At 51.5% G+C, this 24,679-nt stretch overlaps 10 protein-coding genes across 10 annotated transcripts; 3 read left to right on the top strand and 7 right to left on the bottom strand.

Moving 5' to 3' along the window:
• Window positions 1-98: 98 nt before the first annotated feature.
• rad18 (E3 ubiquitin-protein ligase RAD18) lies at window positions 99-1,701 on the top strand. The gene is made up of 2 exons (XM_073755751.1): window positions 99-878; window positions 930-1,701. Exons 1-2 carry the CDS (start codon window positions 232-234, stop codon window positions 1,657-1,659), a joined length of 1,377 nt encoding a protein of 458 aa, XP_073618776.1. The 5' UTR covers window positions 99-231; the 3' UTR covers window positions 1,660-1,701.
• A 42-nt stretch (window positions 1,702-1,743) lies between these two features.
• On the bottom strand, window positions 1,744-3,474 carry BDV17DRAFT_280016 (putative vacuolar sorting protein SNF7 family protein; the record flags this gene model as incomplete). Its single annotated transcript, XM_073759816.1, has 5 exons — window positions 1,744-2,430; window positions 2,482-2,676; window positions 2,742-2,963; window positions 3,080-3,350; window positions 3,428-3,474. The coding sequence occupies 5 exons, from the start codon at window positions 3,472-3,474 to the stop codon at window positions 1,744-1,746; spliced, it is 1,422 nt and encodes a 473-aa protein (XP_073618777.1).
• A 203-nt stretch (window positions 3,475-3,677) lies between these two features.
• On the bottom strand, window positions 3,678-6,398 carry BDV17DRAFT_255702 (TRAPP III-specific subunit 85 family protein). The gene is made up of 2 exons (XM_073756963.1): window positions 4,974-6,398; window positions 3,678-4,919 (listed from the first exon to the last, which is right to left on the bottom strand). The coding sequence occupies exons 1-2, from the start codon at window positions 6,046-6,048 to the stop codon at window positions 3,763-3,765; spliced, it is 2,232 nt and encodes a 743-aa protein (XP_073618778.1). The 5' UTR covers window positions 6,049-6,398; the 3' UTR covers window positions 3,678-3,762.
• Window positions 6,399-6,811: 413 nt separating this feature from the next.
• Window positions 6,812-10,665, top strand: BDV17DRAFT_280018 (tRNA adenylyltransferase; the record flags this gene model as incomplete). Its single annotated transcript, XM_073759817.1, has 6 exons — window positions 6,812-8,165; window positions 8,231-8,446; window positions 8,764-8,930; window positions 8,979-9,110; window positions 9,181-9,627; window positions 9,676-10,665. The coding sequence occupies 6 exons, from the start codon at window positions 6,812-6,814 to the stop codon at window positions 10,663-10,665; spliced, it is 3,306 nt and encodes a 1,101-aa protein (XP_073618779.1).
• Window positions 10,666-10,714: 49 nt separating this feature from the next.
• BDV17DRAFT_229427 (uncharacterized protein) lies at window positions 10,715-11,702 on the bottom strand. Its single transcript, XM_073755753.1, has one exon. It carries the CDS (start codon window positions 11,588-11,590, stop codon window positions 11,021-11,023), a length of 570 nt encoding a protein of 189 aa, XP_073618780.1. The 5' UTR covers window positions 11,591-11,702; the 3' UTR covers window positions 10,715-11,020.
• BDV17DRAFT_229426 (uncharacterized protein) lies at window positions 11,703-12,836 on the bottom strand. The gene is made up of 2 exons (XM_073755752.1): window positions 12,015-12,836; window positions 11,703-11,946 (listed from the first exon to the last, which is right to left on the bottom strand). The coding sequence occupies exons 1-2, from the start codon at window positions 12,379-12,381 to the stop codon at window positions 11,762-11,764; spliced, it is 552 nt and encodes a 183-aa protein (XP_073618781.1). The 5' UTR covers window positions 12,382-12,836; the 3' UTR covers window positions 11,703-11,761.
• Window positions 12,837-14,723: 1,887 nt separating this feature from the next.
• BDV17DRAFT_288519 (putative rhamnosidase) lies at window positions 14,724-16,264 on the top strand (the record flags this gene model as incomplete). The annotated part of the gene is made up of 2 exons (XM_073761428.1): window positions 14,724-15,348; window positions 15,429-16,264. 2 exons carry the CDS (start codon window positions 14,724-14,726, stop codon window positions 16,262-16,264), a joined length of 1,461 nt encoding a protein of 486 aa, XP_073618782.1.
• Window positions 16,265-16,345: 81 nt separating this feature from the next.
• Window positions 16,346-18,434, bottom strand: BDV17DRAFT_301521 (glycosyl hydrolase family 43 protein; the record flags this gene model as incomplete). Its single annotated transcript, XM_073764273.1, has 6 exons — window positions 16,346-17,333; window positions 17,370-17,513; window positions 17,574-17,738; window positions 17,798-18,185; window positions 18,237-18,280; window positions 18,342-18,434. 6 exons carry the CDS (start codon window positions 18,432-18,434, stop codon window positions 16,842-16,844), a joined length of 1,326 nt encoding a protein of 441 aa, XP_073618783.1. The 3' UTR covers window positions 16,346-16,841.
• Window positions 18,435-18,696: 262 nt separating this feature from the next.
• On the bottom strand, window positions 18,697-22,101 carry BDV17DRAFT_229455 (phosphatidylinositol-3,5-bisphosphate 5-phosphatase). Its single transcript, XM_073755754.1, has one exon. It carries the CDS (start codon window positions 21,984-21,986, stop codon window positions 18,960-18,962), a length of 3,027 nt encoding a protein of 1,008 aa, XP_073618784.1. The 5' UTR covers window positions 21,987-22,101; the 3' UTR covers window positions 18,697-18,959.
• Window positions 22,102-22,158: 57 nt separating this feature from the next.
• On the bottom strand, window positions 22,159-23,619 carry BDV17DRAFT_229550 (alcohol dehydrogenase family protein). The gene is made up of 3 exons (XM_073755755.1): window positions 23,351-23,619; window positions 23,222-23,302; window positions 22,159-23,171 (listed from the first exon to the last, which is right to left on the bottom strand). The coding sequence occupies exons 1-3, from the start codon at window positions 23,396-23,398 to the stop codon at window positions 22,233-22,235; spliced, it is 1,068 nt and encodes a 355-aa protein (XP_073618785.1). The 5' UTR covers window positions 23,399-23,619; the 3' UTR covers window positions 22,159-22,232.
• Between the last annotated feature and the right edge of the window lie 1,060 nt (window positions 23,620-24,679).

Consider the following 24,679-nt stretch of genomic DNA (forward strand, 5'->3'; position numbering starts at 1 on the left):
TATCTCGGAGAAGCAGCGGAGAGCATCGTGATGGACGCGTGACGCCGAACCACTTAACGCGTATCAGTCAGCCGTGCCGGTCTTGGCGCCCATCTCTTTCCCCGATCAAGCATCGCCATCTGGATTCAACTCAAGCTCAACTCAAGCTCAAGACACCAGAAAGCCTGCTCTAGGTCCTTGCCGAAGAGAGATTTTGACGGGCGACGGCAGCTGTCGCGTGAACTTCGCCCCATGGAGCCGACCTTCGACATCCCTGACTCGACCGACTGGCTCGACACGCCACTAACGCTCCTCACGCCGTTCGAGTCCTCCCTCCGCTGTCAAGTGTGCAAGGACTTTTTCGACAACCCGGTGATCACGTCCTGCAGTCATACGTTTTGCTCGCTGTGTATTCGACGGTGCCTCAGTACAGAGGGGAAATGTCCTACGTGTCGGTCGAGTGATCAAGAGCTGAAGTTGCGGAGGAATTGGGTCGTTCAAGAGCTTGTTGAGGGGTTTAAGAATGCTCGGCCGAGTGTCTTGGAGCTCGCGAGGAAGGCTACAGCGGTTACTGGGGTCGGCGCGGATCAAGACGACGAGGTTGCAGAGCGACCTGCGACGAAGAAACGAAAGGTGGAGCAGGGTAATGGGGTAGATGGTGCTGTTGAAGGTGTTCGCACGCGATCGCAAAGTCGAGGAATCACACGGCAGGCGCAGGCAGCCCCGATTGAGATTATGGACGATATCCAGGATGAGGAGTATATTCCGGGCGACGGCTTGGTCGCGTGCCCAGGCTGCTCGCGGCGGATGAAGGAGGAGGATGTCTTCTCTCACCTTGACAAGTGCAAAGGCTTGGAAGAGTCGAAACCGGCAGCGCCGGCAGCTCCAACAGCCTTCGGGTAAGTTCCACGCGATACCAGGCACTGACGAAAACTAATCTGTACCTACAGTTCTCTATCATATGCATCGCAAAGACCATTCCCGGTAACTACGAAACCACCAGAAAGGCTGCCAGTTATCAATTATTCTCTCTTGAAAGATACAGTGCTGCGCAAAAAGCTCAAAGACCTGGGTATACCGAACTGGGGCCCGCGACCTTTACTGCAAAGACGACACACCGAGTGGATGAATCTATGGAATGCCAATTGTGACTCCAAAACACCAAAGCCCAAACGGGAGTTACTGCGCGAATTGGAAATATGGGAGCGCACGCAAGGTGGCAACTCCGTGACCCCGACTGATCCAACGAGCTCAGTGATGCGCAAGGATTTCGATAAACCGGCGTGGTCGGCGAACTATGACAATGAGTTCAGGCAACTGATTGCGAATGCCCGGAAGAAGAGTGATGCCGTCGTCCGATCAACCATACCCGATGCACACCAGTCCGCCCCGAGCGAGCCGCAGAGTGCCCAGCCCGTGGAGCAGTCAACCGGGAGCTCGCTGTCCCGCCAGACACCGAACGTGCAGAGTGCAGCGTTGCCCCAACAAGATCATCCCGCGTTTGTGACGGAAGCTCAGGCAGTTCCGATCCTTCCTCAGCCCGCAGGCGGCGAAAACATCCCAATAAGATTGCCGCCAGAGGTTTTGGTGGATGGACTGCCGGACCATGAGTTACGAAACTGCTATGGCGAGCAGGAACCGTATCTTCCATTACCAGATGAGCACGATTCCGCCCTTTAGCACCAGTCCGAGCTTGAGTGCCCAAACTATCGTTGCAGTTCCCGTATATCACAAACACTGCGCGAAAAGTTCTCGTAATTGCCCTCACGCATTTTCTTCAACCGACATTCGCGAGAGCTTGTCGATACTGTCTTCCAAAGCGTCCCCGACGTTCTTTTCCAGCGGTGCTTTCCGAATAGCCCCCTTGGGTTCCAGTCCAAGATTGTCCAGCTCGGCCAGCTGTTTCCGGGTCTCCTCCGCCTCCTGCTCCTCCTTTGCTTCCCGTTCCTTGGTCTCGAGCTCCTCGAGCTCGTCGTCAATCTCAGTCTCATCAATCTGAGGTCCAGCTTCACCCATTATGTTTCCAATCTCGTCCACCTTGGTCATCTCCTCACGCAGCTCATCAACCACATCCTCGACCTTGGAGACATTTCCGATTTGGGCATTCAGACCTCGAAGCACGCCCGTGCTGGCTTCCATCACCTTGACGTATTCGATCTGGTCCGCGGCTTGTTCGATTTTCAGATAGACCTGCTCGAGCTGGTTGAGGGTATCGAGTCGCTGCTGCAGGTTATGCTCTGCGAGCTTCTTTGACCGCACTGCAGCGAGGGCAGACACGCGGTTCTTTTTACTAAGAGCGGCTTTCGCCGTTTCATTAAGCTCAGCGATCTTCTTCTCTAAGCCCTCAACTTGTCTCGTCATTGTTGCCGTCAGGGACTTGATAGAGGCGATTGTCGTGTCTTGCTGGGTAATCTCCTTCGGAGAGTCGTTTGTGGGTCGGAACTTGATCGTCTAACATATAATCAGCCTTATACCATATTCACCAAATAGACCATCATATACCTTGCCGTCATATGCGATGGCGCTGTTATCGCGGGATAGATAGAGCAATAAAACATCGAAGTCAGCATCGGACAGCTCACTGTTCTCGTCCAGTATCGTCCCGAAACTCTCCACAAAGCTCTCCTTGCTGTAGACCAGATCCGTCCTCGAAGGATTCGACCCCAAAGCCTGCTTTATCAACTTCTCACCAGCCTCCTACATAAAAATCAGCACTCGCGCCGCAAACCAGGACTTGTTCGGTGCCGATGACCATATCATACCTGAAGATTCTTCACCAAAACTAGCTCCTGGCTATGCAACTTTGGGCCCTCGGACCCAGACCCAACCACAACATCACGTATCTGCTTCAACCCCCACGTCATAACATTCCAGGGACTCAGCGCCGTCGTGTCAATAAGGCCCCATTGTGGTCTTCGTAGACTCGCGGCGCTAGATTTGTATAGTTGCACTGGCACGACCGTTCGCTTCCACATTGCGTCTTCCTAAAATACCGAAAAGACGTTGGCACCATATCAGAGCGAACCAGATCCATCGTCGTAGGCTTAAGCCGCGCATTTGACACCGATGGGAAGTAGAGAGGAAGGGGAAACAAACATACAACAACGCTCCCCAACGCAACCGGCCTTCCTAGCTCGGGGCTTTCCAAGTCCTTAAGTAGTTCCTCACCAACATTCAGGATTAAATGATTTGCCTTGCGCCTTTGAGCCGTGCCATCGTGCTCATTGCGCGCTTGTACCTGCGAGGAAATGTACCCGTCCCGCGCGGCTTTCGTGAGCGCTTGTTCCCATGCCGCGACGTTGACGGCGTATCCGTCTGGGTTTGTTTTCTTTTGGATTGAGAAGTCGGAGTATAGGGAGGGGAGGCGGTTCCTGTTGATTGGGACAGGTTAAGATTGGTACGTGGTTGGGCAGAACTTAAAAAGGGAAGCAGGAACTGAGGTGCTCACTTTCGGAAGGAGTCTTGGGTGAGGATGTAGCTGAGGAGGTCGCTCATTTTTGCTATGAGGGATGTGAGACTGCGACCTTTAGTTTGTATGCTCGAGTGAGGTCAGCTTGAATTGAGGTTGTCTATCTCCGTAGATCGTCCTATTAGCCCGCCGTTTATCGATAAGCGCGATAAGGATTGACATATCACGTGCTGATAGTCACTGGCAGGGTTCACGGTACTTATACGCAACAAGAGAAGAGGATATGCAGGCAAAACCTCGCGCGGGACCGCTTCATATGATTCTATTATACTATTTAACCTATGGTATGTCTCGTTTCCATCATCGTCGTATAGTTATGCTCGTTCAAAGTCATCACTCGACAGACCGCTCTCATCCCTCGTCGTCTGAAGCTGTGCAAGAGTAGCAGTGTCTAACGGGTTTAGGTTGCCAATCAAGGACCTCCTGTTCATGCGTCTGTCCAGCTTCTCACTAGTCTCCTCGTTATCCAAGGGGTCGGTACTGCCTGTTTCCTCCCGGACATCTAACCCTTGAGCTTCGAGGTACCCGACCTTCACGGAGAGTCGAAGGTTGTCGACGAAGGTTTGCATCTCCGGCATTGGAAAGACACCATCGCTGCCTAGGACATCCGCGTAGAGGCGCTCTGCCTCTTCAAGGCACGTCGAGGCTAATGATGGCTTTCCAAGCCTGAGCCACATATCAGCAGCAAAGAGGCTCCACATTCCGGCTTTGCGGCGGCGGGCACCGAACCGTACACCATTGGGAGGCGCTCGTGAAGCGTAGCATGAGGATATCCGTTCACTGAGGAGACCTTGCCCAATTGACTCCACTAAGCCTAGGTCCATGGCCCGCATGGCCCATTTGGCTGCGCTTTCGGCTGCTGAGCCTCCTCGCGATCTCAACAATTCGACGGCTAGTGTCAGACAGCGTAACGTTATAGGAGCGTCGGAGCATCGAGTGAGATAGGAGTAGCACGCAGTATCGAACATCTGGTCAATGCTCTCGACTTTCGTCTTCGAACCCACGCCGAGAGGATTCAGCAAAGTGCTTACTGCGCACATCTCGTAGGCGCCGGCGTGATACTTCCAAGCCTTGTCATTTGAATAGTCTGAACGCAAGAGCTCATAGGTTGATGCAGCTAGCTTCCAGTCGCGAAGCATGAAAGCATAATCCGCCATCTTACGCAGTATGGCCTCGGAGTGATCGAAGTGATAATAGCCTTGCGAGACATTGTAGTTTCCGCTTGCTCCGCCACCAGATCCTGAGGACCTCGAGCCTGATCCGAAACCGGCCCACTTGCGCGACATCGACATGAATCGGCCACTGATGCCGCGCCTCCGTGACGCTACCTGATCGTTCCAGACCGCGACCCTGTTCTCCATGAAGGGCACAACGGACTGTGCAACAAGCTCCCTGACCAAACCCTTAATTGCCATCACGTCTGAATCGAAAAGGCAGAGAAGACCATCAGAGTCCAGGTCGAGTAGCGGTTCTAGTCAAATTAGCATGCGTACGAGGAGTGGAAATGTGAATCACTCCATCTTACCTGCCCGTTCAGAAAGCCGCTCCGCTGGCGACAACCACTCGCACTCCGGCATCTGAACACTGTCATCATCCGTGACTACGCATTGATTACTACGCAGTCGCAGGAGATGACAGTGTAAACCAAAATGTCGCTTCATTTGGTCATACAGCTTCGTTGATTCTGAGATGTCGTCACGATCTTCATCATGAACGAGAACGTAATACCGAAGGTATTCTGGATGGATCCACTCAGGCACTTTCCGTTGGCCATTGTTTGTATCTGCGTACAGTTGTCGGAGAGACTCCAAGGGAGCGGAATTGCGGGAGCTGATAGCAATGATACTCGCTACGGGGTGGCGGAACGTTTCATGGGGCGAAGCGGAGCCGATCGACAACAATTGGCGTAGATATGATTTATATAGAGGTGAAGTGGATGAGTGGCCTATTAGATCTTTAGGGTGTAATGATCCGCTTGGTGGTCCATCGGTTGATTCCAGCTGCTTCTCCAGTACTGCCTCAACTTGAGCTAGGGACGAGTTTCGTCCCTGGTTGGAATCGGGAGGAGACCGACATATCTCCCCCAAGTCGACAAACCGGACCCCGAAATCTTCCCAGCCACGACTTGACCCGACGCTGTCTCGCACAACAAGTTTCCCCGGTATATTCTCTCCGAAAGGTCGTATCAGTTCCCAGAATCCATTCTTGAATCCTTTTTGCCGTACCAAATCATCTGTATCGGGGGATGCGTAGACACCAATGACAGGCGAGAAGGAGCGGATGATCAAATCTCGTGTGTCCAAAGCGGCGTCAGCCCGTCCCTCTATGGGCGACCCCAGTGAGGTCCTCGTTAATTGAGGGGTCGATGACCTGACGGATCGAGCATGGGGAGACGCAACTCGAATCGGGAGCTCGGCGGTGGTATTCGGCAGCGGGGTGGTCGGCGACGAGACTATCCTTGACCCCCCCTTTTCCGTGTCTAAAGACGCAGACGAGTCGCGGCGCTGAGGGGAATATCTCGTCTTAGAAGGAACTCGGGGCACGCCGGGCGAGAAGGACGGCGGAGGTTTGACCGGAGCTGCATCTCCGGGCGATGTCATGGACACCGAATGGATTCCGATAGACGAAGAACAAGGACAAAGGAGGCTCAAGATTTAGCCCATGGACCGAGGATGTGGGATAGATCGAGAAAGCTAAAAGCGAGGGCGAAAGGAACCTTATTCGAAGCGTCACGGTCAGGAGATTTGTGCGAATGCGGGAGGCGATGATGAATGAAGGTGAGGCTGCGCGGCGGTTGATCGGGATGAAGCCAACTCACTGCGCCGAAACGTGGAGCAATTGCTTAGGCCAGGCGAATCGCGGCGCACTGGCGCATCAGCTGGGCATGTGAATAGAATCCGAGGTCTAATAAACAAACCAGACCACGGCAGGATGAATTGTTGTAGTGTCACAGCTGGGATGTTGAAGAGGAATCGCCCTGACGAGCCAATGAAAGCATGAAGGCGGTGATCGTTGACTGCCGCGCCGCTGGACTCATCCTTGTTTGTGACTCAATAACATATAACAACCATGATTTAAAGCTTCCTTTCGCTTTCTTTCTCCCTCTAGAATGACACTGCCCTCATGCTCGTTTCTTCGTTCTCTCTCGCGCGAACTCCAAACAGACCGATCTTACCGCTAAAGTTTACCGGAACCCCTCCACTACAACTGCCCCTCAGTGTTCTACCACGACGCTCTCCAGTCCGACTTGCTTCAAACAATCGTTTTATGAGTTGCCGCCAGTCATCTGACTATCCTTCTCCGCGCGCAAGTAAGAGGAGGTGCATTTCCTCGGTCTCCCTTACGGGTGTCACTTCTGCAACTATGAGCTCGGTCACGGACGGAACCTTACAGCAACTTCCAACGATAGAACTTACACCGCTCGAAAATAGATTGAAGACACTTCTCCTCGATGTTGCCCGTCATATTCAGGACCGCGACGGGCTTGACGGACGTAGCGATAGAGACGACCCCCAGACTGTTCTTCGATTCACCGGAGGTTGGGTACGGGACAAGCTGCTAGGAGTGGGAAGTCATGACATCGACGTTGCGATAAATAACATGACCGGCTACCAGTTCGGATTGAAACTGAAAGAGTATCTGGATATCCCAGGGAACTTGGATAAGTATAGACAGAGCCACGAAAAGGAGGGAGAGCATAAACACGTCAGCCTTCACAAGATCGAAGCCAACCCGGAGAAGTCAAAGCATCTGGAAACTGTGACAACCAAGATCTTTGGATTTGATGTGGATCTAGTCAATCTTCGAAAGGAGGAATATGCGGAGGACAGCCGGACACCTCAGATGCAATTCGGAACAGCGACGGAAGATGCCTTGCGCCGCGACGCCACAATAAATGCGCTCTTCTACAACCTGAACGAATCCAAAGTAGAAGACCTTACAGGAAAGGGGCTGGAAGATATGCAAGATGAAATAGTTCGGACCCCGCTGGAGCCGTATCAGACCTTTAAAGATGATCCTCTTCGAGTGCTTCGACTCATTCGATTTGCTAGCCGGCTAGGATTTCGCATCGAGGCAGAGACGGAGAACGCGATGCAGCACAGCGATATTGGTACCGCTCTCAAGCTCAAGATCAGTAGGGAGCGTGTGGGTGTCGAGGTAGAAAAAATGCTACGGGGCCCTGATCCTCGAGGAGCGCTTGATATCATCGACCGGTTGAACCTCTACTCAATCATCTTCGCTAACTACCAGGACGACGCTGCGGCCGAAATGACCTCCTGGTCTCTTGCTTACAATGCACTTCACCGTTTACTGTCCTCAAACGACGAGTCTCCAGCTGCCGTTCGTGTCCGCAAATTGCTCGTCCGCGACACCCTCGAGGAATACTACTCCTGGGTGATTGCCGCATTTGTCCCCTGGTCAACAATTCGCACAAGGCCTGGTAAAGGGAAACCACTGCCTCCGCGGATGGCAGAGGCTGCTCGGGATGGTCTGCGGGGAGACAACAAAATGATAGCCGTTCTGAAGAATGCTTCAACCAACTGGCGCAGTATTATCGAATTCAAAACTGCATTTCTCGAAGGCAAAATGCAAGGGACAGCCGCAGAGATCCGACAGCAGGTTGGATTACAGATCCGGTCGTGGGGTACGGACTGGAGATTATGTATTCTCCTGTCCATTTTCCGGGAGATAATGCAGGGGTGCGACTTTGCCCAAGGTAAGACCTATCCTTCTTTCTGCTGTCCGCTACCATTATGACTTACACACCACCTTTTACCGCAGTGGTAAACAGCTATAACCAATTCCTCTCATACATCGTAGAGCAGGACCTTGAAAACATGTGTGACTTGAAACCCATTGTAAACGGAGGCGACATCATGCGCGCATTTGACGGCAAGAAAGGACCCTACTTGGCTAAAGCTCTGAAGTTCGTGATTGAGTGGCAGTTGCTGCACCCTGATATTCAGGACAAGCAGGAAGCGCTGGAGGATCTTAAGAGTAGAAGGGCGGAGCTTGGCTTATGAGCCAAAAAGAAACTAGAGAAACTAAGAATAAAAATAAAAAATAAAAAAATAAAAAATAAAAAAAGTTAAATAAGAATCGCTTCGGTTCTCTAATATTATCGTATAAATTTGAACTCTTCGTGGATATTTGAAGAGTAGATATAGTTACTCCGAAGACCAAGGGTTCGCGCTTAGTTATGTAAACCCATTGCTGGGGTCCATCACTCGCTGCCCGCTTTTCTCTCTCCGAAGCCATTTATATATCCGCAGCACTCATGACTTCCTGACTAAATACCACAACAACGATGGAAGAATTGCGAAATGCGGCACGGGAAGCTATTAGAAGCCACGAGGCTCTCAAATGGGACAAGGTTTCTCCCATCCCAGCCTCAGTTCTAAGCTCCATCAAGATCCCAGAAGCCAGTGTCAACCACTTATGGCGAGAGATTTCCAGCAATGACGAGCCGGATAATGCCAGAGTATGTGCTGATACCATGTAACATTGACGAAAACTGACAACTAGGCAGATTCTTGGAAACTTGTCCCTTGCCGAGGGATTTTTGGGCGCCATGGTCGATTCTGAGAGCCTGTCGGATGCAGACAAGAACGCAGGTAACAGCCTCTACGCCTGGCTCGCTGGACATGCCCTGCCATCTCCGGTATTTGCAGACTCATCAGACGAGTCTTCGGTAAAAAGTAAGGCTCGTCCCACTCCAGCTATAGAATTAGCTGACCACGTCTGCAGCGCAAGATGAAAGCCGGCAACGATCTTCCCTCGCTTTAAAAGTCATTTCGCTCTTGAATAATACTTTTCCAATCAACGAGACAGAAAATCAGGAAAAGGTCATTCTAGCTTTGGCAAGTTTCACGTCTGCGACAGACCCGTGGACTACAGATGAGGCATACGAAGACTCCAACGCGGTGTTAAAGGCTTTTAGTAGAAATACTGAGCCTTCATCTTTCTGGTGGACGATTGAAGCTATCCTCAAGACTCGTGTCAGGCCTCTTTTTGCCAAAACAAGAAATCCCGCTATCACTGAGTTTGGTCGAAAGAATTTTCACCCTGTTCCCTTACCCCGGTTCGACCTCAGTATTCTAGATCCCGAGACTAAGCCATGGAAGAACAGTGATGCATATATCACCACTGTGTTTTCTTGGATTATCAGCCAATATAACGTATGTTATTGTAAGTCTGAAGCGGTTCAGTATGCTGACAGAACATAGCCTACTGATATCGAGCACCTCGAAGCACATGTTCCTCTTCTAATTCCGCCAATACTCGCCTTAATCGATGATGATGGCATCTCTTACAAGCGTCGCGGGTGCACCCTCCTCTCGCAGTTCCTGGGCCCTATCCGCAAAAGCAAATCAGAGATCCTCCGGCGAACAAACCTAGTATCTGTCTTCGAGGACGCCATAAGACCATGCTTCCACTCCCTCCCAACAATCACACCAGAAGACGACTCTATCCAACTCCTATCGGCAGCATACCCGGCCCTCCGATCCCTTCTCCAAACCAGTTACAGACAGCTCCAGGTCACGGACAGCCGCTCTTCGGCAAATCAACAAAAAGACAAAGACACATTCATCACAACGACAACCCAAACACTACGCGGCCACCTGATACCATCCTTCCACCATATCAGCTCAACCGACCCGACTTCTGCCTCTTCCTTTGCGTCATTCCCTCATACCCGCCTCTCAACGTTTCTCCTCAACCAGATCGCCATCACCTGCACGGACTTGCGCATTCACACCACAAAGTATCTCCAAGATATCATTCCTCTCGTATACAGCACGCTGTCAAACCCATTCGGTACCGCCCATCCACCCCTCCTCCTCGCTGCCCTTTCCGCAGCGCGAGCGGTGATTCTCAACGCATACCCGCGAATATGGAGATGGCGTGGCGAGATCCTCGGCGCGGTATGCTCTTGCTGGCTTCATGTCACCGTGGATGAAGTAGACTCATTGAGTGTAGGGAGTAGGGCCACGCAGCTCAACAAGCTAAAGAAAGAGCTTCAGGGCGTGGTGTATCTGTTGAAATATGCACTTGAGAATCCTTCTCAGGCAGATAGCGACCAGGGACAACGAGAGGCGAAGGAGAATATTGAGCGGGAGATACAGATGTTGGTTGATGCTGATGACAGCTTACGTCCGTGTCTTCTTCCTGAGATTGATTCTGATGATCCTAAGTACTTCGGGTTGGACGGGTGATATAGCTCGAGCAATTCAAGACTTTAGACCCTGGTCGAAGTCATCTCGATCCGATTGTAATGTCAAGACCCCTTTGACATTTGCCTTCCACCTTCAGTGAACATATCCCCATCTAGCGAAATATGGTTGAAAGACAACGGGGTGAAGGTGCTGCGTGTGCAAATCATTTTGTATAGGGCGCGAAAGTGAGCAACGGAACTAGAATGGATAACTTGAATGCTCGCTTGCTGTGGGGTATAATACTCTAACAAAAACTAAATCGACTTGAAGAAGAAAAGAATAGACAAAGATCCTAAACAACCGTTGATGCCGGCATCCCGCCCGATCAAAATCCGTTCAGTGACAGCGTATGGCCCTACTGCTTCTTCTCCCCACCCTTGCGAAAACGGCCACTCCTGCGAAGCTGAGGACCTTCATCAACCTCTTCATCCACTTGCTTATTCGTGTCTTTATCTTCCGTCGTCGTCGCTTTGCCCTTGCCTTTGCCCCTGTCAGCTTGGAGGGCCAGCATGGGCTTCGGGCCATGGCCGCGGCGGAAAGCTGGAGTCGGGGTTGATGGTTCAAATCCGGCGTCCTCGTATATAGAGTCTGACAAGTCCCCATTGCCAAGCTTTCCCGCAAAAAGTCCCTTCGTCTCCATGGCCGTCTCTGCTATGCTGAACTTTTCCACGCCTCTAGTAATGGCCACCAGACCACGGTCGCCACCGCCATTATCGTCTCTGCGGTTGCCGCTAGGAACACCAGAACCAGAGGGCATGGAGTCATCAACCTGAACGCGTACTTTCTGACTGTTGATGGTGGTGTGGCCATTCTGGATCTGATCTTTGTGAAAGGCCAAGATAGTCGTGAACAGACTCTTTCCGGGAGACAGATAGCTCACGATAGGTGCCGAGGGGACGACCTTATTTCTCAAAGTGATGCTCATTGCTGAGGCCACCTGCTGTGGTGTTGCAAGCTGATCACGGATGGGGGTGTGCGAACCGTGCAAGATGTATTTTCAAAGCTGTCAGACACCCATTCTTCCCTGTTGAAGGTGTTCTTGAACTCGTGGCTTCCAGGCTCCCTAGTGCGGTACATCAGGTAATAAAGGCACTGGTTAACCGACAAAGCTGGGGCCTCGGGGTCTAGTTTCGGGTGCGCATTGAAGTTGATGGGCCGAGACCCCTGCAGCTGTGTCTGGATACCTCCTGCACCATCTGTGATGTTCTCTTGCCGCAGAAAGATGGTGCACTCGTACGTGGTCATGAATGCGTATTTCACCCATATACAGGGTGACTTGACCTTGAAGAGGAAACTTCACATTAGTATATCAAGCCCGCGGGTCGAAAAAAGATGGAGAGTCAACGTACCAAGAGCGTGTCGAATCAACGATGCTCCCTGCTCGCCTTCTTGCCTCCACTTCCGATGCCAGTTTGCCAATTTGTGTTTCCAGAAGGTCTTGCCCTCGCCCAGAATCTTGATGATGGGCGGCAAGTCCTGCGAGTCCCTAACCCCCACGAAATCTGGGATATGTTGGATATGGTTCTGCTTCCCGGATGTGTCTTTCTTCCCGGACCCTTCCTCACTTATCCTATGGTCCCCACAGCGAATGGGAATTCCGTTTTCCCTTGCAACTTTAGTTGTAGTTCCAAGAGCATTCTGCATAAACCTCCCGCAAACGGACGCCTCATCGCCGCAACAGCACTGCTCATCGTGGACGAAGACGAGACCCGGCATGTCCTCTGGCTCGAGGCAAACGAACTTGCAGACACTAAGCTCGGCGGAAGAGAAGATCTTGGCCACTTCTGCCTCGATTTGCCAGTCGCCCAACGACTGCTTGTAGTGCGTTTGATGCAGTGCTCGAGACAGTCCGATAGCCCTTTCTGCTGTGCAGCTTTGGGAGCGGGCGGCCTAGAAGCTGGGCTAGTTTCTCTGCCGCAGCACTAACCACACTGTATTCGCAGGATACCAGAGGCTATGAATGGTTACTTCTCGTCAAAAATCCAATGATGACGGTACTAGGATTTTTAGTATCGGGGCGACGCGAGAGGCGCACGCTTTGAGCTTGTTCACTGAAATGAAATGCTCCGCGACTCCTCACCTCTTGAATCTGGCACGCTCATTACAGGAAGACAGCAATATGCCTCTCCCAGGCGGGTGGATGGTTTGCTGCTGATGGACATGGTCCCTGGGGTACCTCTGACGGAGTTTTCGGACTGCGATCTCGCCAAGAAAAAAAAATCAGACGCGCCTTTCTTGAAAGCATAAAGTAAGTTTCTAGATCCTACGACGGTATGTTTTCTGAAGCTGATGCCGTTTGTAGAGAAGTATATAGCCTTGGCATTACCCTTCTCGATAGCAGACCTACGAACGTTTTGTATGGCGAGGACATGGACAAATGGTAGGTTTCATTTGCCATTCTATTGACTCTCATGACTCAACGTCTGATAATAATGCATTGCTTTTTAGCTATTTTGTGGACTTCGAAGATGCCTATGTAAACACCGCGCACCCCATACCTCGGCCTGCAACTATGTGGGACGACGCATGCATCCTCAAGGGCGAATACGAGGCCTGGGGGCTGGACGATTAGGAGCTGGACCTTGCTGAACCATTGGATCAGACTATAGTGGAAGATAAAGCGCTGTACGGAGCTAGAACGAAGGCAGATGAGGTCGAGGGAGGCGTTTTTCTGGTGGCGGTCTAATGATGAACACACAATGATGGGTGGGTGGCTGGGGGTGGCAATGGAGTGTTGAGGTCTGGCGTTCTAATTTCGGAATCAGGTCGTCCGACATGGCGTTCCTGTTTGAGTAACTTTGATATTGGTTAACTTATATTGTTGTCAACCTACTGTTCTGAACCATCCTCTATCATTGTAAGACCACGATGCGCGTGAGGAGTGAGCCGTCTCTGGACGAAAAGCAATCGCCTGCATAGAACTCCAATTTCCGCGAGAACAACAGTAATCAATGACTTGGAGTTTTTCGTGGGTACCTAAGGCTTCTCTGCCCTTCACAACTTCACCGGGCCCTCCACGTCCATTTGGGACAATACTTAGAGTCAGGACTGAAGTATGCCATTTCAGGCTCGGTAAATTATACGAGAAACAAGAGAACATTCCTGGAGCTAAGTTTGTGGTAAAAAGTTGAGGGCTCGAAGTGCGAGAGGTAGCTGTTTGATCTGCGTATTCGTTCGGCAACACCTTCGCCCGCTTCCTTCCTTCCTTTCGTCTTTTTCCCCCACCCTCCTTTCTCTTTTCCATATTGCTTGGTCGCCGACACCACTCTCTACCACCCACACCATTGACTCAGGAATCTCACGAGTTGGTTGATGGTATGGGTGTTAGTGTACGCATGTGCTGCACCGAAGATACGCCCGCAACATTGAATGATCATGAGTCGGTATACCAGTCTAGACTAGGATACAAGTATCACTCCACATCTTGCAGACACTGCCCAGAATCCCGGCTAACAGATTGGAATATGCTACAGGTTCCCAGATGTGTTCGTTTCCCGCAAGATATTCACAGACGACAGCGTTGAATTTCACCTTTTTTACATCCACACTGGTGTCCCTGACTGATGACTTGGATTCAATCACACAGTCTACGGGCTTAGCAACGAGGCTATCCTCTTTGCTATTGGCAGCCAGTGCCGTAGAATAACAAATCTGTTGTCGAATCTCACTGTGAAACATGCTATCAATACGCGCACATCAGGTGATTAGTTCGGAGCCTGAACTAAGTCCGACGCTTTCACACTTCTTCGGGAGAATTATGCCTTGACTCTCCACCTTCAGGAATATCTCTGGATGTCACGAAGTACACTTTTGCCCAAGGACTGCCCTGGACATGCAGACAAGCTTCCATTTCCCCGAATTTGGAGTGCGAACGACCGCGGAGCAACCCGAGTGAATATCATGCGGTTCTGTCGTTCGGCATAATGTTGCAGCGATACACGAATATTCATTGTGTCATGGCCGGTGGCCTATTTGGTTTCTAAGTCCAGAGCAGGAAACAAGTTATCAGATTTGCCTGCTACGGAATCTAGGTGTTGTTAGTGGCTCAGTGCTATATCATGTCTGTATCGATCATCGATCTCACCTTTGAGCACCACTACCCTCTAGCGCTTGGCATCGGCGAATCCGAGCCACGCATCTCATGGCGCTTCGATGGCTCAGTTAAAACCTGGACACAATCCTCATATGACCTCGAGATCAATCGAAACGGAGTGTCGCAAATTCACACCATTGACTTGCCTGATTTGGCGCTTGTGCCTTGGCCAGAAGTCCCACTTGGGTCAGGAGAGCAAGCCAGCGTTCGGAGACGCGCTCATGGAGAGACCTTGAATTCATCAACACCCTGGTCGGACAGCGCCATTGTTGAGGCTGGCCTTTCGAGTGAACAGAACTGGACTGGTGCAGTGCCCATAGCGGCGGAGCGAGCGAGCGAGATTGACGGCCCCAAACGGCCTATCTGTTTTCGAATATCGTCCTGTCTTGGGGACGAGATCGAGCGAGCACGTCTCTACATCACAGCTTTGGGTCTTTATGAAGCCGAGGTCACCGGTCAGGGGGTGGGTGGCAATGCCATGGCCCCCCGGTGGACGTCCTATAACTTCCGGCATGCGTACGATACGTACGACATCACAGAGCTTGTTAGGCGCGGGGAGAATGTCTCGGAGTCTCCCTTGGTGAAGGCTGGTTTTCCGGCATCTTGACACCCACTGGTGAATATCGAAATAAATATGGCGACACTATCGGTCTCTTCTCCCTGCTCACAGTGACCCTTGCGAATGGGACTGAACTTACGCTCCCTACGGACACTACCTGGCAGGCTAGCACAGGCCCGCTTTTCGCCTCTGAAATCTACAACGGCGAGATATATGACTTTCGGCTAGAAAATGGAATGCATGTTTGGTCGACCAGTGCTTTCAATGGCAGCAACTGGCTTCCAACGGAAGACATGGCTTATCAACGTACAACGCCCAACCGAACCCAAACCGCCTACGCCCTAACGCTCGACTTCAACCTCCTCTCACCCATCCTACGTCCCAACGCCATCAAAACACTCCGCAGCCTCGTATCAGAGAACGAATACTTCGTCGGCACCGGCTTCGCCGAGACACCCAGTCTCGGCTTCGCCCTCTCCAACGCCGGCCACGCAAACGACATCTCTATGCTCCTGCAGACCAAGGTTCCCTCATGGCTCTACCAGGTCGTCCAAAACGGCACAACGACCTGGGAACGCTGGGACAGTCTCCTGCCCAACGGCACCGTCCACCCCGGCGAAATGACTAGCTTCAACCATTACGCGTTCCGGAGTGTCTCTAGCTTGGTCCACCGGGTTATCGGGAGGTTGAGTCCGCTTGCGCCTGGGTGGAAGAGGATTTTGATTGCGCCGGTGCCGGGAGGTAACTTGACCTGGGCCGAGAGCAGGTTTGTGAGTCCGTATGGGAAAGTTAGGTCCAGCTGGTGGATTGAAGAGGATGGATTTCATTTGGATGTGCAGGTTCCGCCTAATGCGAGGGCCGATGTGAAGCTGCCGGGTAATGGGAAGACTAAGGCGATTGGGTCGGGGACGTATTCGTTCTATGAGCCTAATGTTAGGGTAGCTTGAGTTGAATGACTGGGAACTGCGATAGACGGGCGAGGCATAAGAAAGCATATACTGTTGAACCTTGAAATTACGAAGCTAAGAGCCTTGTAGCATCGGCAAAGTCCTACACGGTACATGAAACCGTCTACGAAGCCTGGCCGGCTTTACCGGCGATATGTGGCTATCAAACACAAGCGACAAAACAGGAAGTTGCGATCCCGCTGGCAGGTGCCTTCCCCCAGCGCACCTGCCTCGTTTGCAATACCGAAAAGGAAGGAACGACCTTGGGCCCAGTGATCCGGAGGAAGGAGCGATACACGAAGGGCCGAAATAGGAAGAACCTTGCCTTTCCAAGGCCGCGGCCGGGGCACCGGAGTCGAGGAAAAGTTTGAACACTAGATATTGGAAGGCAAGGCACCGAATAAGATACTTTTGTCATCTTATTTACCTATCATGTTGCCATAGGACTTACCATAACCTAGGTTAGCTACTTGGCCACTTAATAATCCAACGAAATGCAGTTTAATTCACCGACCCGCCCCCAGCTTATCCTCATCACCACTTATAGCCAGATACCGATATAGTAGATAGACAGCACCTATACCGGAACAACCACCTGATCAACATCAGGCCCCCATGCACCAGCCCCCGAAATCTCAACCGTATTAACCCCCTCATCCAAATCAACATGCACAGAACTATCACCCGCTCGATCAGGATGGCTATTCGTCGAAACAAACGCAACAATCTGCGCCTCGCCGCCGTTGACAGAGACAGACGCGTAGCGCGGGGCCGTATCGCCGTTTAGGTACTTGATGTCGAGCGTAACGCGGTCCGCGGACGGCTGGTCGATATCGAAGACGGCGGTGCCGTCTGCGTCGCCGTCGTCGTCGCCGCCGATATACCCCGCCGCAATCGAGCCGCTGCATCGTGAGCATTCGATTGTCCTGGCGCCGCCGGAGAGAGTTGCGTTCTCGCCTTCGTAGATCGATACATCGCCCCGGTCCGCCCATGTCCCTGATGAAACATCGACGCTCCATGCATCGTGCCAACTCAGCGAGACGCTCGTCCCGTCAATCTCAAGCGGGAGCTAGACGTATGTGCTTGCTGCGAGGTTCGTTGAGACCCATCTGTCGCCTAGGTATATTGCTTGGTTGGTGCCTAGGGGGAGGACGTAGTTGACCTGGCTTGTGTAGGTGTTTGTGCCGACGGGGGCGAACTCGGTCCAGTCTGTCCAGGGGCCGGAGAGGGAGGTTGCGGTTGAGTAGATCTGCAGGAGCGCGGTTAGTTGGGTTGAGAGTAAGTAGTGACGGGGAAGGATGATCATTACATTGTCGTTCGGCGACCAGCCTGTAAGATGCGATCCAAAGATGAAATAGTTATCCCCGCGCTTGATCAGGGCAGGCGACTCGGCGAAGTACTCCCAGCCGAAAGTAACCTCCTCAACATCAAGGTAATCGTCCGTGAGTTTGATGATTCTAGTGCCATACTCGCGCTACTCGCTCATTAGCAACCCACTTTAAAACCTGAAAGGAAACAGAGGAGACCACCAACATCCTCAGTAAGCAAATACGCACTCCCATCATCATCCTTGAAGAGCCCTATATCACGACTCTGAAAGCCCAGCGGCCTAAAGCTCTCGCGGTACTCGTAGGTCCCACAAACGGTGTCACCCGTCGCAACACCAACTCTCGCGTCGCCGTAGTCGGTCGAGTCAATGTGTAGCCACATGACATATTGCCCCGTACTGTCATTCTTGATGACCTTCGGCCGCTCGACGATGCGGTTGGATCCTAGGTCACCGTCATCTTCGGTGCGTGTTAGAAGTTGGTTCTCGAAAGTCCATTCGATTAGATTCGTCGATGAATAGCAATTGACGGCTTGGAAGAGGGTGCCGTCGGTTTTTTCTTCGCCGATTAGGTAGTAGACGCCGTTCTCTTCACTATGTGGGATTAGATTAGTGGGTGTAGATGGGTTGCAAAGGAAAGCATACATGATGCCCGCTCCATGGGCTTGGATGTGCTCGCCTGTATTTGTCTGAATAGAATTAGCTAAACTATTCTACGAAATAAATTAAAATATGAGTAGGAAAGCTTACGGCAGTCCATGTCGCGCCAGGAATAATATCAAGAGCCGCTCTCGCACGGTTCGCAATGAGCGGCAAGAACAAGACACGTTGAAACGAGCGCATGTCTCTCTTATCGGATGTCGACTAACAAATGTTCTGAGGATTCAATCTGAAATGCTGTGAACTTTCAGTTTTCAGACTGAATCCACTTTGTTTATGTAGCTCGCTGCCGTGCCCAATTCAGGCTCCACGGGGAAGTCGGAACCGAGTCAAACTAGTATAGGACGAGCGGAGAACGGGGTAGTCTGGGTCCCTAGAGCAGCATTAAACCAAGCCCTTGACATTTGTCACAGTGCTAGACTGTTAATTGGAGCTATATCTAAGCGAGATAAGGGCTGTCTAAACAAAAGCCACAGTCACTGCAGAGAACAGCATGTGATTCTGGATAGTCTGAATCATCGCACCCGGCAGCAACTGCGGATAGGATGAGCCGACAATGACCTCAAGGTCATATATAGAGTGCGGGGAAGCCAAGGTCTGTGAATTGATAGATTTGCCGGGGACGTGGGTCCCTGACAGGGATTATGAGACAGACGTCTGTTGATTTCGGAGGACCTTGCGGGATAAACTCCGTGCGGAATTCTGCAGCTACGCCTCAACTCTCTGCTTGAAGAGACTCTTCCCCTTCAGCCATTGTCGATACCGCTTATACCTCTTCTTATCTTTATCCTCGTTGACAACCGTCAAACCCTCTTCCGAAACATTCAAGAACTCTGCATAGTCCGCGAGATTTTCCTCTGCATTGGCACCGAGTGTGTATTCTTCGACATTGCATTTGTTCACAAATTCCAAGAGGTCGAGATTGGACTCGTGTTCTCGAATAGAGGCGGCTGTTAGCTCGTCTTCGGATGTAACAACCAGCGGGACTTTTAGGGGGTGGTTGATGTAGCGTTCATATTCTTCTGCTTCAGTGGCGGTGACAGATGGATTGAGCGAGTCGGTAACGAGTTGATCGAGTGTCCATTGTGCGATTTGTGCTTTGCTGGGGGTTGTGAGGGAAGAGTCCATGGAGGGCTGGTTGGAGTTTGTGGTGTTGAGGCCTCCTAAGGAGGTAAGCGGTTTCATGATCCCGTGTGGCTTCTCAACGACGTGCGGCTGGTGGTGGGCTGGGGAAGAAGGAGACAGAGGTTCTGGCTCCTGAATTTTGACGCTTCGATGGGGCCGGTCGCGGAGGTGTTCGTGGGATATCCGCGGAACAAAGGGACTGAGGTTATAGTCATCTGTGGATGTTGGTCTGAATGGCAGGTAGCGGAGCGTTGAGTTCATTTTGTATGAGAAGATCTTTGAGAAGGAAGAAACGGCCAGTGGGCGGTAGTATTCAAACCAGTAGTCGTCGTATCGGGACAAAGGCTCTTTTGGTGGGGTTGGAGGAACTGGAACTTCACGTTCTTTCAGATTTTCTTCCGTATACCACTTGATGTAGTTGGGCTTCTTTTTGTTTGCCCAGAACCGTGGGTCTGCATGATGCAGGTAGTAATCAGTGGAGAGATCCCAGAGCATTGGCTGGCCCTGCGAGAAGATGTAGTTCCCTAAGAATAGGTTGTACGCCTCTTGCCGCTGAGCATCGAGGAAAGAGTTGTTATAGTATCTCTTGAAACTTTCTACCATGTCACGGGAATGACTACTCCACTGGTTAATCTTACGGTAGGTAGCCATGGTGTTGACGAGGTGTGAGCCTCCATACTGAATAGCGATATTGTCGCCATGGTCATGCCACATGTCGGTGAAGAGGTTGACCACGTCTGTATCGTAATCGACGGTCGTTCCCTCAATAATGCCCAGAGCATGGAGTTGGTAACCCAGTGCTCGCTTTCCGATCACAAATTGTGCAGCATTCGTGCGGTCGAGACAGTCAATGCAGTTTGTCCTTGCAATACCGTTTTGCACCCTTAAGCCCGACGGCACATCATGCCCGTTCTGAAAGAAGCCTGTCTTGGGGATTATTTCTCCCGCAATGTCCTCCAGAGTCTCGATAACATCTTGGTCCCTGCTCTTCGCCGCTCGGCTCATATCCCATGGCTTGTATATGAGCTTCTTGTCTTCGGGCAAGAACTGGTTGAGGTAATCGACGGCATTTGTGTATTCTTTGAGAAGCTTCGACTCTCGCGGCGTTCTCTCCCGAGATTTGATGAGGTTCAAAATATAGATTGGCGCACCGTACCTTGCAAACAGGTTGTCGAAATGCAAGGCGGCAGCAGAGTAAAAAGGGTCAACAAGATTCAGCTCAATGTCAGGCTTTGGACTGACCCCGGAGTTCTCCTGTGTCCAGTAAAGAGGAATACTTCCACGGTGCTGCACATACGAGGTGTACAACGGATTCGCGTAGAGGTCTGGGCCTGCAGAGTGGAACGAGGTCGTAGTCATCTCAGAAACGATCTGCTCAGTCTCGACATCATTTGCGACATAGCCAAGATCGTTCGCCCCTCTCTTGAGAAAACGGGCCCCTGCAAAGAACCTAGAGCGTCGGGCAATAATAGTAATGTATACGAGGCGGCCATAGACGGACATTTTGGCCTGCTCAACATAGCCGTGGATTATTGGAAGGCACCACTGATACGGATTCTTTAGGTTGACAATGGCGGGCGCCAGGAGATGGTGGTTCCAGATAAACATTGTGTTGAAGTCTTGCCGGAGATCTCTCGGCTGCCCATCCTCGTGCACCTTGCGATCTCGGGTAATGTTGTGCTGTAGAGTATGTGTGACATCGTAAGAATAACTGAAATAGAAGGCTCGGGTCAGGTCTAGGTTGTTCAGGATCGTAATATATCTGGCTTCTTCGGCATTCTTTTCGGGCTTTAACCGCGACGAACTCGAAGAGGTTGTTAGGGAGATTAGTTCGGTTCCATCGATCTTGTAGACGTAGTGTCCGCCGAGCATGGCTACCTGACTGCGTTTGGTCACCAAAAGCATGTAGTATGCTCCGGTAAACCGCACAAATCCAAGTATAGCCCATGCACTGCATTTGAGTTTCAGCCCGCCAGAGCTCTTGTTTCCGTCATCGATAGCATCCAGTAGCTGACTCATCTGTCGCTTCGTATACACAATATCATCCTCGATAATGCTTAGGTTTTCCGATTCGGACGTCCGGTCAATCTTTAGAATCCGAAATCGAGTATCGGACAAGTCCATTCCAACCATATAAAACCTCGTAGCCGTCTCATACAGCGAGAATTTGTGCATACGGTACGACCCTTCATCTCCACCAGTATCCAAGTAGACCAGCCGCTGTTTCTGCGCCGACGTAGGCCTCGAGTCACGTTCAAACGACGTCGCTATCCGTGGTTCCTCATCTTCCTCGTCACCGACATCTTCACCGATGGGGGGCGCAGCAGGCGCGGCATTGTACACAACAGGCCCGAAAGGCGAGAGAGGAGACCTTCTCAGGCCATCTTCGTCAATCAGGGTATTTGAAATTCCATCGGCTTGATCCTCGGAGGTTCTGTGACTTGACGAAGACGTGAACAATGGCTCGGGAACTTGAGTGATCGGCTCCGGCGCGGATTTCAACGACCCGCTATCGCCGAGCGAAGCGGTTCTCGAGTCACGTCCTGCGACAGAGGCAGTGCTCCTGGATTCAGGTTCCGTCGAACGAGAGACCTCGTCAAAACTCTGCATTGCTCATGTTGTGGTAAATATCAAGGTGGCAGGTCGAGTCCTCAAGTCTGTTGACGTCGTGGACGATCATGTGATGCGGAGAGAGCTCGAGGTCTTCTTATGTAAGCAGAGGGGCTCGCTCGGAAGTTCTGGTTGAACTCATTCCAATTCCATCCCCAAACTCTACAGTCCCGTTGCAGCCTGCAGCTACTGAAGAATTATCAGATAAATTAACTTCATTCAAACGCAATATTATCTACCTAGAGTTTAAGTTTCAATCTTGAAAACAACCTTATTCGTTCTTCTCGCCTCAAAGTCCTCATAAGCCTTCGGTGCGTCCTCTAACGGCCTAACAGTTCCTCCTAAGAATGCCAGCTTCGGATGCAGCACCTGGAACAGAGCCAGCGCCTCATCAAAGACGCTTCGCACGGGACACCGGCCAAACACCATCGTGATGTTCTTCCCATAGCATAGCAACCCGTTCAGCGGAATCTGCTCCGTATGCACACCAATCGAACTGATTTGGCCCCAGGGCCGAATCATATCGAAACCTAGCATGAAGGCGTCTGCATGACCAACAACCTCCATGACGACGTCTGCACCGCGGCCGCCCGAGGCTGCTTTGATCTTCGCCACGGGGTCGTCGTTGAGGTTTATGGGGATGGCGCCGAGCTTCTTCGCTTCCTCGAGCCGCTCGGGGACCGAGTCGATTGCGTAGACAGTTTTCACCATTGTCAACGCTGACGCAATCGTGCAGAGACCCACGGGGCCGCATCCGATCACGACAGTTGTGTACTCTTCTTGATCTCTGGGAGGAAGGTCCTTGAGGAAACGTGCGGCAGCAAAGTACCCCGTCGGGAAAATATCAGCCATGAGCACGAGGAGATCCTCTGGGACACCCTTGGGTGTCCTGACAAACGTCGTCTGTGCGAGAGGCACTCGGACATATTCGGCCTGTCCGCCGTCAATTGTATTGGCTGGCGTTGAGTTACCGAAGAGCTCGCCCTTTGCGCAACGGCTTGCTTGCCCGCGCACGCAGTAGTAGCACTCCTGACAGGCTGTATAGAAGGGAACGACGACTTGTTCACCGAGGACAAACTCGGTGACGGCTTCGCCCTTTTCGACTATGGTTCCTACGAATTCATGTCCGCAGATGAAGTCGGATGGGCATTTTAGGTGGCCACGGTAGAAGTGCAGATCCGAGCCCTGATTGAGGTTGGAGATGCACGGCCCATATATTAGGTAGGTCAACTCACACAAAGAGCCGTCGATGACACTTTCAAGATAGCATCAGTGGGATGTCGAATTTTAGGAACTGGTCTATCTTCAACCGCAACCTAGAGAAACTCGTCAGTAGCGAACTCCATCTGGCAAAGTCAACTCACCTGATAAGGGCCCTTGAAGACCACCGCACGCATGGTCGTTGGCGACATAACGGCGCTTTCTTTCAGCTCAAATAAAACCAACCTCACGAGGGAGACGAGAGAGATCTAATATGTCGAGCTACGGACTTTCATCCCTCCACCGCGCACTGCCGTGCCGCGGCCCAGGATCAAACCCTCAAATCCCACGCTTTGATTCCAACTCCCGAGCGGGGACGCCATAAACCCGACTGATGGCAGACGGTTTTTTCCGCGTAGGATCCCTGCACAGCCTAGGCAAAAAAAAAAAAAAAAAAAAAAAAAAAAAAAAAAAAAAAAAAAAAAAAAAAAAAAAAACATATGGGCCTAGAAGTAAACATCGACATTTTTAGTGCTGAAAGGGTCGTAGCTTGCTTAGAGCTCTAGTTCAGCTCATCCCGTATTAATTGGCTCGGTGAATGGACCAGTTCTTACACAGCACCATCTGGACCAGCGTACGCGCCCCACTCCCAGCTGCCCAAGTGACCACGGTCAGATACAGACCATTCATAGTCAGAGTCTGCATGATGCAGACCAATGCACAGATTACCTGCGGTTTGTGGCTGGGTGGCTCCATTGATATCCCTGTCTTAAGTGTGGAGGGGCGGGGAGGAGGTGGGGGATTCTCGCATGATGGCCCCTCCACTACGGACAAGCGGTCATCGACTGATATGAAATTGGACACGGCTATGCTCGATGAAGCCTCGATTTTGGCATTGGGAGCTCTCCTGCGCTGCCCATCACGGTTAGAGAGCTAGGGCAAAAGACACGATTAAGCCGACACCCTCCATCGCAAACCAACCCGGATTTCTAAGCGCCTGCATAGAGCGTGATACGTCAGTCTGTACTCCTAGGTATGACAATAGTGAATGTAAGACACCAAAAAACTCATCTCTGAAGTGAACCTCAAAGCACTCAGCGTCCAGACTGTCTCACTCTTTTGGTCCGCGAAATGACCCCGCAATGTGCTGCAACCGATGCTCACTCGATCACTTCGTGGTCTCAAGTTGCATGATTCTCCGCATTACCCCAACCCCAGCGACATGTATTTCTCTATTGACCTCGTATTACACCGCATAAACCCAAAGTATCGCTACCTGGACGCTGGCTGCGCCTGACCCAAGTGAGGAGTGCATGGGCGTTAAAGCGTGATTCCCTGCTTCATTCAACGGATTTCTTTGCGAATGCCGGTGCATGACTTGGGGACTATGCAGGCAAATGCAGACAGTAAGCATCGATAGGCATAAAAGGCCAGAGGTATTCCCGGGTCCCAGTCCCAGTCCAAGTACATAATTACTACTATCTTAGGAAGGA

This window comes from Aspergillus undulatus (genome assembly GCF_047715775.1).
Source record: "Aspergillus undulatus strain CBS 261.88 unplaced genomic scaffold BDV17scaffold_8, whole genome shotgun sequence".
Taxonomy (NCBI): domain Eukaryota; kingdom Fungi; phylum Ascomycota; class Eurotiomycetes; order Eurotiales; family Aspergillaceae; genus Aspergillus; species Aspergillus undulatus.

Bases quoted from the DNA above. Each gene is read 5' to 3' on its own strand.
- rad18 (XM_073755751.1), top strand. From the start codon at position 232: ATGGAGCCGACCTTCGACATCCCTGACTCGACCGACTGGCTCGACACG. The intron at 879-929 runs GTAAGTTCCACG...CTGTACCTACAG, and splicing joins GCAGCTCCAACAGCCTTCGG to TTCTCTATCATATGCATCGC.
- BDV17DRAFT_229455 (XM_073755754.1), bottom strand. From the start codon at position 21,986: ATGCAGAGTTTTGACGAGGTCTCTCGTTCGACGGAACCTGAATCCAGG.
- BDV17DRAFT_229550 (XM_073755755.1), bottom strand. From the start codon at position 23,398: ATGTCGCCAACGACCATGCGTGCGGTGGTCTTCAAGGGCCCTTATCAG. The intron at 23,303-23,350 runs GTGAGTTGACTT...GAGTTTCTCTAG, and splicing joins TCTTCAAGGGCCCTTATCAG to GTTGCGGTTGAAGATAGACC. The intron at 23,172-23,221 runs GTGAGTTGACCT...AACCTCAATCAG, and splicing joins TGTCATCGACGGCTCTTTGT to GGCTCGGATCTGCACTTCTA.
- BDV17DRAFT_255702 (XM_073756963.1), bottom strand. From the start codon at position 6,048: ATGACATCGCCCGGAGATGCAGCTCCGGTCAAACCTCCGCCGTCCTTC. The intron at 4,920-4,973 runs GTAAGATGGAGT...TAATTTGACTAG, and splicing joins GCGGCTTTCTGAACGGGCAG to AACCGCTACTCGACCTGGAC.
- BDV17DRAFT_229426 (XM_073755752.1), bottom strand. From the start codon at position 12,381: ATGCCGGGTCTCGTCTTCGTCCACGATGAGCAGTGCTGTTGCGGCGAT. The intron at 11,947-12,014 runs GTACGTTGACTC...TTCCTCTTCAAG, and splicing joins GTTGATTCGACACGCTCTTG to GTCAAGTCACCCTGTATATG.
- BDV17DRAFT_229427 (XM_073755753.1), bottom strand. From the start codon at position 11,590: ATGAGCATCACTTTGAGAAATAAGGTCGTCCCCTCGGCACCTATCGTG.